Source organism: Triticum aestivum, chromosome 7B, assembly GCF_018294505.1.
Source record: "Triticum aestivum cultivar Chinese Spring chromosome 7B, IWGSC CS RefSeq v2.1, whole genome shotgun sequence".
Classification (NCBI taxonomy): Eukaryota; Viridiplantae; Streptophyta; class Magnoliopsida; order Poales; family Poaceae; genus Triticum; species Triticum aestivum.
Genome location: NC_057813.1, coordinates 511396872 through 511411228, shown reverse-complemented (window position 1 = coordinate 511411228; position 14357 = coordinate 511396872). Strand labels below are relative to the sequence as shown.

At 42.6% G+C, this 14357-nt stretch overlaps 1 protein-coding gene across 2 annotated transcripts in view; it reads right to left on the bottom strand.

Annotated features, from left to right (window-relative positions):
• Positions 1-1164: 1164 nt before the first annotated feature.
• LOC123155977 (rRNA (cytosine-C(5))-methyltransferase NOP2C) overlaps positions 1165-14357 on the bottom strand; it is a 36658-nt gene continuing 23465 nt past the window's right edge. The window contains exons 7-12 of one of the 2 annotated variants that reach the window (XM_044574149.1): positions 12109-12346; positions 11572-11765; positions 4833-4933; positions 4171-4252; positions 2521-2585; positions 1165-1625 (exon numbers count right to left, since the gene is read on the bottom strand). In XM_044574149.1, coding sequence (XP_044430084.1) covers positions 1511-1625; positions 2521-2585; positions 4171-4252; positions 4833-4933; positions 11572-11765; positions 12109-12346 — 795 coding nt within the window. In that variant the 3' untranslated portion in view covers positions 1165-1510. Of the gene's footprint in view, positions 1626-2520; positions 2586-4170; positions 4253-4832; positions 4934-5245; positions 5435-11571; positions 11766-12108; positions 12347-14357 lie in introns of those variants that run through there. The other variant, XM_044574150.1, reaches the window with a different exon arrangement.

The window sequence follows — 14357 nt, the reverse complement described above, 5'->3', positions numbered from 1 at the left end:
AACCAAAGTCACAGCACATTCGTACCCAACCAGGTACCAAACAAATACACGTGCCATCAAATGAGTTACCGCCAGGCCGCTTTCAACCAAGTGGGTAAGTCTCATCGTGAAAACACTGCCTGCAATAGAGGCTTGGGTATAGTTACATGTAAGACTATGCTACCTTTATACTCCATATCGATCTGCCGCCCTACACAACAAATCTACCCCGTGTATTCAAAATCAGAGCGACAACCTTACTTGGAATAACACTTCACAAATGACATGTGCCTGGGCTCTGGCTGTCCCATAGCCAAAGCAACAACGCGGCACTTAGAACACACCTCCAACAGATCACAAATCGATATCTGAGTGTGTGTTTGGTTGCATTCTCATCTTAGCATAGTTGTTCCTTCCTTATGCATGCTTATCTCACCACCCCTCTTCATGCATGCTCTCCTCATGCATGCTCTTATTGTATTTGTGTTGAGCTAGTGTGGAACTATGGACTCATGCATCCTTCATACACTCTACCAAACACCCAAAAATGGACCGAGAAGGAAACTTCTGCTCTCATGCACCCTCCATACACCCTGAGTTCCCCACTCGAGACAAGCTCCGAAGGCGTTCCTCCAAAGACCGAATGAAACTACATCAGCCCATTGTACCGCGATGCGGTACCATGAGAATACACCAATGATTTCGCATACAAAACTAAGAATACGACTCATTAGGTTACATCAGAACCCATCTTATATACCTACGTGCCCCTTATAATAACTTTAAGATACAATTCGTATTGTTACCCTCACTTCTGGCCACATTAGTTTTTTTACGCCACGGACGCAACATGTATCATGTGTAGCTTTTTCATGACACTCCCGATACTAGAGGCAGCACAGCGTGGCCATCCTTAGTGACATGGAGGGCCACATTCATGGAGGCTATCTTTGCGTTGACTAGTGCATGAAACTTAACAATAACCTACAGGGCTTCAAAACAAGATCTCACGGTCACATACATATGAATCTTTTTTCAGTTCTCAACTGATGTAGACCCATGGCCGTACCAATAACCTATATGAAGATATTGGCTACTGGATTAACACCATCTGCTAGAGATGTTTTTAAGTAACAAAAAACCAAATAATAAGAAAATATTGCAGTTTTGCGAAACAATACACACTGAACAATTGAACTAGTCACCTCTCCAGCGAAAGACCTATCATGAAGGTCAACCCAACATTGTTCTTTAATTCTGTTCCAACCCACCACTCATCCCACAATAACCTAGAAACACCTCGAAATTTTTCTATCATGTCAAACTTACACATGTTTAAATCATAGTCATCTTGTGATTTCGTTACTACATAAGCCCCTAGATAACCAAAATTCTCAAGAAATGTTTGGATGCAATGCAGGTAGTCGCAACAATAAATGCCAGTGACTACTGAAAATGCCTGCAATTTAACTGATTCTATCGAAGATTTGTAGTACCCAACATATGGTGCTCAACACAAACCACCCTTTGCTCAGTCCTCCTTCTGCCCAACATTAAACTTCGCAATGAAGAAACCCATCGTATCCAGTGATGATGATGGATCAAACCTCTGGACAAGTTGTGCTTCATCCTCCGTCAACCACTGCCTGCAAGAGCGTTTGATTTTTAGAGTTGTCCAGGCAACTTTTACTGGAACACATGCAAAATAAAAGTCTCATGGGTAAAGGGTAGGTACATGACTATTTTACACATAGTAATACAAACCATTTTATATACTGAAGCAAGATTAAACATATATTGATTCAGCCAAGTGCCGCCTGCTAGTCGTTATATGTCTGAACAGCTGTAAATACATTTTTTACAGGTGCTAATTATAAAATGCCATAGACCAAAAGATTTTCCAACAATGTACTCCCTCCTTCCAAAAATATAAGGCACCGTTTGACTTTTTTGGTCTTCATCGCACAACTTTGACTGATTTTCACGTATTGTATGTCTATAAAAACATATGAAATAAAATTGTTTTACAAGACAAATACGACAATGCCATTTATCCATGTTCTATTCATGTACTTTGATATATATTAGTGGTCAAAGTCGTACATCAAAAAACGTGCAAAGTCAATCACGCCTTATATTTTGGGAAGGAGGGAATAAAATGCTTCTAGTACTACAGAGCAGCACGCTGCAAGAAGGGCCAGAATTATTAAAACAAACCTTGTCCAGCAGTTTGATTAACAAACCAGCTTATTTGGCCCAATAGAGTCTTATGCACAAGGACAGCTTATCAAACTAATGTAGATTGCTGATGCCTATGCATATGAAATGCCTCATGTTATTCTACTATTCTCAAAAAGTCAAAAGAAACAATGAAAGTTTGGGATGCAATCCCCAGATGTACCACATCCGGCTGTAGCCATGTGCCAAATTATGGCACTGAGTTTTGCCAAATCACAAAATGGTCGTTCCACAACATAATCTAGATAACAGGTTCAGGAGCCAAATTCAAACAAAGATATAATAAAAATATTTGGATCTTACTCAGTATATGCCTTGTTGGGCAGCTTACACGAGCCAATAATACCAGGTCCTCCAACTTTTGGGTGCTGAAAAAGGGTTGACAATAGAAATGGTGTCGGGAGTTTAGCAATGAGTCATATAGCACAGCAAGTTTAATTGTCTCAAATACACATATTATATATCCTCTTTGTTCCAAATTATAAGACGCTTTGGATATTTCAATATGGACTACATATGGACTGAAATGAGTGAACAAACACACTAAAACACGTCTATATACATCAGATTCAGAAAAGGTTAGAAACATCTTATAATTCGGAACAGATGGAGTATAAGAAAAGCACTCAGTTTCTCTACTCAAGTTAGAAATATGTATGCATATTTGAAGCAAAAATGCAGATACCACCAAAGGGTCCAAGACCTAATTTGCTTCTACATTGTCTTAAGGTGGCATGCTATCATTTTTAAATCAAGTTCACCAGCTTTAACATGCACTATAATGTTGAGCTAAACTATTGTTTCGCAAATAAACGAATATTTCAATTATGTTATGAACAATGCAGGCAGAGGGATTCAAGCCCAGGCAGGTGAGAAGCTCAGTGGCATCTTCGCAAACCGACCAAGCTTTTGCGCCAACTTTTGCAACAACCATTAATTTCAAACAAGTGATGAAATGCAACAGATAAATTAATGGGATAATTTTCAAGTTTTGTGCTATAAATATATAGCTACTGAGTTTTGCATTGGAAAAGGTGTCCCTTGCTTTTGCCACTCCTGTTTGCTTTTAGTACTTCTGCCGCTCAACCCCGTTAAAAGAAAATTGGGCACTCATGTTTTACCAGTCCTGGATCTCAGGGCCAGGGGCCAGCGCCGTTGGCACACCGCCAACAGTGGTAAACGGGCCAAGCAGCCATGCGGCATCCAACTGACCAAACGAAGACACCCTGGAGAGCACCAGCATGAGTGGAACTCAAGGCATCTCAGCGCTGCAGCGGCTCGACACGGCAGTAATACAGTAATGAGGCGAGGAGGCATACTTGTGGAATGTAGTGCCGCAAATGTGGAGGACTCTGTGTGTCACGATGGCACCAAGATAGAGGAACAGATCTGTGTGGTGGAGAGGCCATTTGAGATGCCTCCTGCACCGCCTTAGCACAGGCAGCTGGGGACCAGCGTCAAGTAATCATGCCAGTTGGCTCCCAACAGCCAATGAATGAGAAAAAGAAGGATTCGCGGGTGAAAGGAGGGGAACGGAGAAAAAAAAAAGGGCAATCTGGTGCATGTAGCTCCCGCTTGCGCAGGGTCCAGGGAAGGGTCCGACCACTTTGGGGACAGACAAGGGGAAAGAGTAACATTACAAATTTAACCATTCTAGCTCACTTCTCATGGCTGCAGTTCTGCCAAAAATTTAAACTCGCATCCGTAGAAGGTGCCAGAGCTAACAAGGGTGACGGAAGTAGAAAATGCAGAAGGGAGTTAAAATTTTCGAATGGCTAAAATAAGACACGTCTCTCCAACAGCAGAATCAAGTAGACACGTTGCAGATAAAAGACATGCATCGCCTTTAAAGAGAAACGGAAAACTTTACATGTGCAGTAGCACAGACAAAATCTTCTGACACATTAATCCACCGCAGCGAAGACACAACAACATACAAGTCACTGAACTTACCTGTGATCCTAGTGACAGGAATTTGTATGTATCCAAGGCATATCTGACCAAAGCCTCATTTTCTCCTGGATTTATGGTACACCTGGAAAGCAGAAAAATAAATAAGGTACCAGTAGTAATCAACACTGTTCATTGAGTTGTATTGCTTATCTGCTTCCCATTTAAATTGTAGGTCACTTAAACAATACACCAGCATAAATGGTGGGCATATGCAAGATAAAATGACTACTAGCAAGTTATGCAGTTTATGGAGCAACTACGATTATCCATCAAGTAGCTAACACTGATATCGTGTACAGCAGTGTATGTAGATGGAACAAAATTGATCGTTTCACCTGCTGAATACTAATAAAATATCATGCATGACTAGAAAAAACATCATTTATGTTTTTTTTTTGGTATTGCTACAGAACTTACAATGAATCTCTGTTAGACCACTAGCTGCACTGTTTATAATCCAGGCTCTGTGCTTTTTATCCAAACAGAGACCCACTATCCCAGTACAGGAAATACAGTGGGTACTCAGTATCTCTTAACTGTGTCAAGTAAGCAATGAAAACATGAATTGAACTACTGTGTACCAGCAGCAGAGAACAGAGCAATGTAGCACGAGTTTTTGACCTTCTACCCCAGAAACAATAAAAAACGTTCAACAGACTTACGTGGAATAAACAATTATCCCACCAGGGCGAACTAGCTTAACAGCTTGATCAAACAATCTTCTTTGATATGTCGCATTCTTTCTCAGCGATTCCAGAGTTTCCTGTAATAATGCAATGCATGAAACAGCAAATAAGTTAGCAAGTTGTACTAAAATTAGCCATCTAGATATTAGAGAATCTCCAGCAGGCCCCCTATCAGAGCCAGGAAAATGCGGGCCCCCCATAACACCCCTCCCGCCCAGCCCCAACTCCCGCAGGCATACCCTCAGGCCCCAAAACCGAACGTCAGAGAGCGGGAGGAAGCTTCCCTTGCACGTGGCTCTCCCTCCCGTGTCGGGAGCTCACCAGCGGGCCTCCGCTGCGCAACACTCGCCTCCAACCTCCCCAGCCCCCCCCCCCCTCGCCGTGCAGCTCCTCCTCTTACTGACCTTTGCCCCTCCGCGCAGCGCATGCTGTTGGGCCAGAGCTCTGGCGTCCACAAAAACTGCCATACGGACCTGGCATTTTTCACCCTCCCTCCATCGCTGTCGCATCATCCCAAGGAACGCCGCCATGCCAGACCCGGACTCCTAGTGCGCTGGCCCGAGGTAAATGCAGTCCTCCTGTTTTAGGTATATGTGAATTTGTCTGTCAATTTGCATGTGAATTTGTATATAAAATTTGCATACAGTTTTGTAATGTCAATATAATTTCGATATCTGAGTTGGCTTAGATCTCCAAGGGAAGATTTCGGAGCCGAGGAAGATGTATTCGCACAGGGCTAATGAGGTTTGGCTAGGATGGGTCGTTGGTCACGGGTCCAAGTCCAAGTCGGGGTAGGTTTGGAACCGGATCCAACGAAAGATAGGAGGGGGGCTGGATGTTGACTAGAAGATAGATATAAGTTCAAGTCCTAGTGGACTTCCACTTTGACATGGCCCGGAGAAAAGAAACTGCAATAGAGAAAATAAAATGTTCAATAATTTATTTTATTCTAGGCGGAAAAATTCCTAGCTCTTCTATTAACAACTTTTCTGGGGTTCCAAAAGTGGTATGTTACGATTCCAATTGATGAGCTGGCCACACGAGCCAACCAAATCAAAACATTTCTTGCCTTCCCCTACCCATACTCAAATCAAATCAAATCTTACCAAAATCTAGAATATGATTGGTGTAAGATTTATGTTAGACACAATTGGTGTTGAACCACTAGAATATGTATGCCCCTATTGCAACACACGGGCAATTAGCTAGATAGTGTTAAAGACAAGATTACTACATTCAAGATCCATAATAAACAACTCATTCTTAACAGGTGCACAACCATAAAAAATATCCTCTAAATATATAGAACAACCATTGTTCTCAAACTTGAAACGAATATCCATCACGCAATAAACAAGATCCTGATATAATGTTCTGGCGTAAGGCCAAACACATAGTAACAATTACTAAGCTCTAATACGAATCCCAAAGGTAGATGTAGAGCGCCGACGAGTTGAAGAGTGTCTGCACTCGTTTTTGGAAAAACTCCTGCTGAACGAGGCATTCCTGCTGTGACAGGACCCAGGTGAGGCGCACTGGGGCAGGTGCCCAAAACATGGAGAAACAGCCAGGAGGGATATAGGCACTCAGGAGCAAGGTACACATACGAGATCTGCAGTGACCAATTATAGCTCTCCCAAGGTGATACAAGTTGCCATGTCCTAATCGGCAAGCGGATCGCTGATTCGGCATGCTCCACAGGCTGGCTGCTATGTGAAGGATAGCTTGAAACCATAGCAATATAAGGTCAGATTTAAGTATGGAGTTTGCCTTTGTATGACCCTATTTGAGTGAAGACTTTGGAAATCTCTTGCAGTGCAGTCGAGTTCTTCAGCGACAGAGACAAAGTTCTTCTGGTCGTTGACGAAATTGGTCTGGCTGAAGAGTTAGGATTTCGCTAGTGCGATCTGCCTACCATGTGAGGAAAATGAGAATTCCGATGAAATTGCCGTTCTAACCGTTGTTATGCAAGTGCCAGCTGTTGAGTGGATCCTTATCTTAACAACGGTCGTGTCCGAAGGGGATTTATGTCTTACCATGTATGGTTGGCTATAAATAGCCGCCCCCCACAATCAGTAGTTGGTTGGCTGCTCCAAGAGAAAGATTGTCAAGTGTCATTTGAGAGCAACCTTTCCTCTGACGAACTTGAGAAAACCCAAGTGAGGAAAAACCCAAACACCTAAAGCCTGACAAGTGTCATTTGAGAGCAACCTTTCCTCTGACGAACTTGAGAAAACCCAAGTGAGGAAAAACCCAAACACCTAAAGCCAAAGTGATTGAGCGTCACTGAAGAGATTGTCCTGTGTGATTCGACGCCTGTTACCTTTAAAGACCGTCATTCTTTCAGGCAGTTAGGCGTCATGTTCTGAGCATACAAGAAGAATTTGTGGAGTGCCATAGAACGAGTCTGTGAAGGTTTTGAAAGTCTACCTTGAAGACTTACCACGAATGATTGAGCGGGGTCTACGTGACCTTAGCATAAGGGGAATAAGGTGAAGACTTGGTGTCTTTTGAGTTCAATCTCAGCCTCCCTAACTGGACATACAGTTGATACAGCAACTGGAACTGGTCAAACAAATCACCGTGTCTTCACCGAGCCAACCTGGTTTCAAATTCCTCAACCCTTTCGGTACTTGTGCACTTGAAGAATTTGTGTCCTGCATTCTGAAGACTTTCATTTTGATGCTTTTCATTCCTTCAGTTCATCATGTTTACTTTTGATTGTATGTATGATTGCATGTTCTTCATCTACATCTATCATGTGCGCATGTTTTGCTTCACTGTGATCATTTAGTTTCCCCTCTGTTTCTATTTCATCACTCTGTTATTCGTTAAACTCTACCGACTTTGACGAATTTGTAAAAATCTCCCATTCAACACCCCCCCCCCCAGAGATTAGTTTTGTGTGATTTTGGTTTAACCACCTGAAGTTTTAGTTATGTCGATCGACCACAGGTATGATCGAAGTCTCCACTGCGTGCCCTATCTTCGAAGGCACAGACTACCCGTGCTGGAAGAACAAGATGCACATGCATCTTGAGGCTATCGACAACGATCTTTGATTTGTCGTCGAGAATGATGTGCCCTCTGTTGGACCCAGTATTAATGCTAATGACATGAAGAGATTCAAACAACTTGACTCTCAAGCAAAGAATCATATGTGGGCATCTTAACAAAGGACAGTATTGCAAAATGGGTGCTTTGGAAACCTCAAAGCTTATCTGGGATAGGATCTCCAAAGTCAACGAGGGGGTTTCAACTCAACGTGACTCCCTAGTTGATGTTCTTCGCAATCTCTTCAACCGCTTCAAGAGACTCGACAATGAGAACGTCCAGCAAACATTCGATCGCCTCACTGATATCTCCAATGAGCTTCAAGCTCTTGGGGCCTTTGACATCACCAACCATGAGGTGGTGAAGAAATTGTTGAGATCGCTTGGCAGTTCATTTGACATCTTGGGACTGATGATTCAAGAGCATCCTAACTACAAGCAACTTGACCTGGCTGATATTCTTGAGAGGCTCAACACTCTTGAATTTTAGCAAGCTGAGAAGGGGAGCCTTGACACAGTGGTAAAGCTGCTGCCTTGTGACCATGAGGTCATAGGTTCAAGTCTTGGAAACAGCCTCTAGCAGAAATGTAGGGAAAGGCTGCGTACAATAGACCCAAAGTGGTCGGACCCTTCCCCGGACCCTGCGCAAGCGAGAGCTACATGCACCGGGCTACCCTTTTGAGAAGAGAGACATGTATAAGGCAAAAGCAAAAGCCAAAGGAATTTCTTCATCTGAAGAGGAATATGGCTGCAGTTCCGATGGCCTCGGAGAAATTGGCAGAGAACTTGTAATGCTAATGAAGAAATTCCAGAAGTTTTCAAAGAAACCCCGCTTTGGAAAGCCTTCAAAGTATGACTCGAAGAAAACTGGAGAAGCTTCTGCCTGAGACTACAAGAAGAGAACTTGCCACAAATGCAAGAAGCCCGACCACCGACTACCCTCTCTGGGAAAAGGAATCAACGAAGAAGAAGAGCAAGGATGACAGTTCTGATGAGAAGAAGAAATCCTCAAAGTCTTCTTCAAAATCTTCATCATACAAGAAGAGCAGTTCTAGCAGAGCATGTGCATTCATCGGCAAGGAAATGGATTCTGAGGAAGAATCCGATCAAGAGGAAGATGAGGAATCTAAGGAGTCAGACTCGGATGTGGCGAGCCAACCTCTCGCTGCCGATTTCATCACCTAGTCCATCTTCAACCATGAAGGAAATGGCTACGTCACCGACGATGAGGCCTATGACGACGACTCTACTCCCACCTATTGCTTCATGGCAAAAGATGCCAAAGGTATCCTTGCGTGCTAGCTACTTTGATACCTTCAATGAAGATGACTCTGAATATGAATCTAAACCTAGCTATAAGAAACTTGCTAAAATTGCAACTGAGCAACAAACTGCTATGGAAAAGATTCAAAAACTGCTAGACAAAAGCGATGATTTGTTGGATGAGGAAATGGATCGAAGTCAATCTTTGACTGGTGATCTTCAAAGTCTTCAGTCAAAGTATGACGAACTTCAAAATCGTCATGTGGCCCTCGCAGTCAATCATAAGTAGCTTTCCTCTGAATTTCTTCAAAGGAAGCAAGATCTCGAAAAACTGAGAGCGTCTCATGATGATCTTCGAACCTAAAACGATGTCTTGCTCGCTCAATAGATCAGTACCGCTCAGGAAGAATTTGTGTCACCTTACTTGAAATGCCTTGACCGTGAAAATGCAAATTCTTCTGTTGAATGTTCAAATGCAAGTGCAATTTCTTCAACTGTCTCGAAGGCTACTAACCCCTCATCTGAGGAACCACAAATATCACTGATGAAAATGCAGGGTTGAAGGAATTGTATATGATAGGCATGTACAAAAGCCTCAAAGGGCATCAAACCCTTTGAGATGTGCTTAAGAAGCAGATCTTGAACAGGAACCCTAGGAAAGAGGGTATTGCATTTGAAAGAAAAATCAATGCAGATGGATCCTATTGAAAACCTGAGCAGTAACCCCAAACCACCTGGGTGCCTGCAAAAGGGCCTCCTGTCAATCCATCCACTTTGTCTGGCTATAACTATGCTACTTCTTATGTCTGTGATGAGTCATTTGACTCCAACTACAAACTGTTCAAAAATCAGAATGGTGAAGTATTTACCAAGTTTGTTGGAACTAACTGCAGGAATAGTCCCCCAATGAAGAAAATTTGGGTGCCCAAAAGCCTTCTAGAAAGTCTTCAGGTGAATGTCGTCATGACACCACTGATGAAGAAGAAAAACCCCGAGGATTTCATATGGACCAAAGTCTTCAAATGGTCGCAGACCCACTTATGGTCGTGTTAATGCCTTTGTTTCACAGTGAAACAATCATCGGTCTGATGAATGTGTGCATTATTCTTCTAACCACTATGTCCACAAATTTTTGAAAATTTCTCAACATATTTATTTGACTATACTAACCCCTCTGTGAAGAGAAGTGCATTTGCTTCAATGCCCAAGTTCTCAATTGGTGCACTTAGATACATTGCTTCTCAACCACCCTAACAAATGTGGGTGGTTAAGAAGAACTAATTTCTTCTGCAGGGTCGGGTCTCCAGAAGGGATGCGCTAATGATGAAGAAAATCTCTGGAGACCTGAAAAATCTTGTTGGACGCAAGATAAAAATGAAAAATGGATTATCCATTACTCTCGCCCATGATATCACTACACAATCACATAGAACCAGCAGCCACAGCAGCAACACAAGCCTCTAGTAGCAGCAGTTTCTAGCAGCACGAGCGTCTCCTTATGACCAAGCCGTGTTGTCGCCGTGTCTCCCGTGCAGCCCCGCCACACATCTCACGTGCCACCTCCACGTCTCCCGCGCTCGCACGCAGTCACTAGCAGACCTCCCCGCTAGCCGGCGCACAGCCGCGAGATGAGTGGCCGCTACCGAGATGAGCCCCTTCGCCGCCTTCCCGTCAGGCCCCGCCGTCGTCGGCGTCTGATACTATGTTGAATGAGGAGAGGTGTACTAGAAGCTCGTCTTTGTGTGTCGTAGGATGTGGTAGCACTCGTCTCCAAACATTGATCAGCCCTCCTCTTCTAATTCACTTACACGAGTTCGGCCCTACGGGCCTAAGTTCTGATGGGCCAGGCCCATACCAGATCAACATCTACCAAATCATTTTCGTAGGGTGCCCGGTTGGGTCTGGTACCTCCTGGCATGAGAAGTCAGGGACTTTAGAGTGCCTAGTTCTTTATGCCGATAGCGGGTTATTTTGAAAGTACGGCACCTCCAAGCTTTGTTAATCTGAAACCTCTGGGTTCAAGTCTTGGCTTTCACATTTTAAATAAATATTTGCTTGCACTCTTTCTTCCACATGTAGGCCTTATCGAGTCACACGTGAGAGGAGGTGTTCAAGTATATGTCAAGGCCCAACCTTCTCCAACTTTTGGTTCTACTAGTTGGTGCATGAAACTTAATAATGGATTGAAGCTTGATTAGATGTCACTATGTTAAACATGAAATATCTGAGTTTATTTTATAATATAAATACAATACGGATAGTAATTATAAATTATGATTACTGTTTTGTTGCTCTTGTATTCACATAGGCAAACAATTGTAACATATAGTGATGCAAAAAATGTAAAGTGCAATTTAACGATCAACAACATGCACAATTTAGGTATAGTAGTCCCTTACCTCACCAGCAAAGAGACGAGGTCTCAAGCCAAGTGCAGAACATGGAGCATCAAGGAGGACACGATCAAAGCTGCTTGGAAAGAATCCTTTTGAGTCTTCAACTCTACCTCCAGAGCAGTTACTTCTTCCTGTCCCGTTCCTCATTCGCCTTAAATTCTTCCTGAGGTCTGCCTTGCTAACATAGCTTTTGGCATCTGGTTTTCCATCATTTAAAAGAAAAAATGAAATTCCTGAATAGTGGAAAAGATCAACATATACAGTGTCCAACATGTACAACAAATATGATTGCTGCTGCTTCAGGAAATAGTGTAACAATTTAGGTTAGTGTCTAAATAATTCAAACAAATTCAGACACAGTTCTCACTCCAAACTAGAAATACCTAAGGAATATTAAAACATCCATGTTATCCAGAGATCTGAAAAATCCATATGATACCATCATGTGAATAAAAAGGATCCAGGATACATGATGCACAGAATAGAGCTGATGTGGTGAAGAAAAACGAAGACATGGGTATAAATTGGCATGCTGCTTACCAGTCTGCTCAACTATTGCGGTTGAGCTGTCTTCAGCTGCATCCGTAACCCTGGCACCGATTATACTACGGATAGGGCCAGAGTTCTCCGCTAGGGTCACAATTGCTTCAGAGCAATTATCAGCCACGCCAAGATTTCTTTCCTCACAAGCCTTCCGTACAGATTTGAGAGCATCAAGTTTATAAGCTCTTATACAACTTAGGCCCATCTCGTCAGCCAACTTCAAAATACCCATCACCTGGAATATAATTTTATGTTATTACAACGAGAAAATGATTCTCGGGATAAAGATATACACCATCAGGGAACACATGATAAATGTTAGATACATAAGATATACACCATCAGGGAGCACATGCTAAATGTTAAATACATAAATAAAGGCATACTTTCATGTGCATGTGCATCATGACAGATTTTTTGTTGCTCAGGTGCTGACATCTCAAAGCTTTCTAACACAGCAATGTGAACATAACCTTAGGAGATAAACTAGGAATCTGAAAAAAGAAATACAAGAAACCTAGTACCATACATATATGATTTACTCCCTCCGTTTCTAGACCTGGATATAGGGTATATTGTTTTTTGAGGACAAATCCAGATTATATGGTGTGTTGCATTTGTTGACAATTTTACCCTTCCACTGATCAAATCCCACGTGTTACATCCCTTGAAAAAGAAGATGCTTTATTAGGACGGCCCCAACCCGTGTGTTTTCTGCATGCAGCGTGTAGGTTAGTAAGGAAAAAAAATGCAGCGTGTAGGTTAGTTAGGAAAAAAATTAGACGTGGTGCAAATCATGCAGCCGACCCTTAGTTTTAGGAACCAATAATCATGTTCCTTCCTTTTTCTTGTTCATTCGTGTGAACAGATCAAGCAGCCGAATGTCTTTATTCCTTTCTTCCCATGGACAATCAGCGCATCAAGGAGGTGACCTCCCATCCCATAGACCCGGCGACCTCCCTTCTCAAGGACGAGGAGATCAAGTTAGCGGACTCTGTTCCATTGGACAAACAGCAGATCAAGCCGGCGACCGTGCTATGCCTCGTGCGTCTTCAAGTGCCCGGGACGACGAACAACTTAATGAATTGGTTCTCAGACTTGGCATCCTACAAGTGTACCATCTGCGGCGAGATACGAGTTTTCTCTGAGCCGCCCTCAAAAGAATCTTCAACAAACAACTCGGAGTATAAAGGTAGCGACGACAAAAATAATGGCAGAGACTCGGACACCGGATTGAAGATTAGAGAATTTGAGAAAAGCAAATACAAAAACATGTAGGACTTGATCGGTACTCTACTTTCGATGTGTTCCCGATGTAGGAGTTGAAGATTACAACATGTCGGTTTGAGCATGAATAAAATTATTGCCGTATGTGTTCCCGATTGTAGGAGTTGAAGATTATGACATGCTCGTTTGACTAAGAATAAATTTATTGCCATGCGTATACTCTACTTTGGATGTGTTCCCGATGTATGCATACAGTTCCACATGACTTTGAGTGTGCAAACGTTAATCACCATACACGTATTATTGCCACTGGGTGTAGAAAAAAGTTGGAGCCAAGAAGAAAAACATTAAGAGTTGAATGGGTAACCATTATGAGTAACACTAATCCGATTATATTAGTGAAGACCCTTGAATAAACCCATTTAGAGTTCAACGGGAAACACTAAGAGTTGAACAGGAAACCACTCGACAACATTATCATGGTAGGCACTACACATCCGATAAAGATCCAATGGTCGTTAACAATGCTTGCAGCACATTGTAATGCCACCGGGAGATCGCCGAGCCTCTAGCGAGAAACGGGAGAGAGGCTTGGCGAGAACTATGAGAGAGGCTCGGCGATCTCCCGGTGGCATTACTATGCGCTGCAAGCATTGTTAACGATGTCATTAAATCTTCACTGGATGTGTAGTGCTTACCATGATAATGTCGTCGAGCGGTTTCCCATTCAACTCGTAGTGTTTCGCATTGAACTCCAAATGGTTTTAGTCAAGGGTCTTCGATAATGTAATTGGATTAGTGTTACTCATGATAGTGTTCCATTCAACTCTTGATGCTCTTCTTGGCTTCAACTCTTTGTTACACTCAATGGCAATAATATATGTATGGTGATTAACATGTGGACGCTCAAAGTCATGTGGAAATATATGGATACATCGGCAACACATCAAAAATAGAGTAAACGTACAAAAATAAATGTATTCATACTCAAACAGACATGTCATAATCTTCAACTCTTA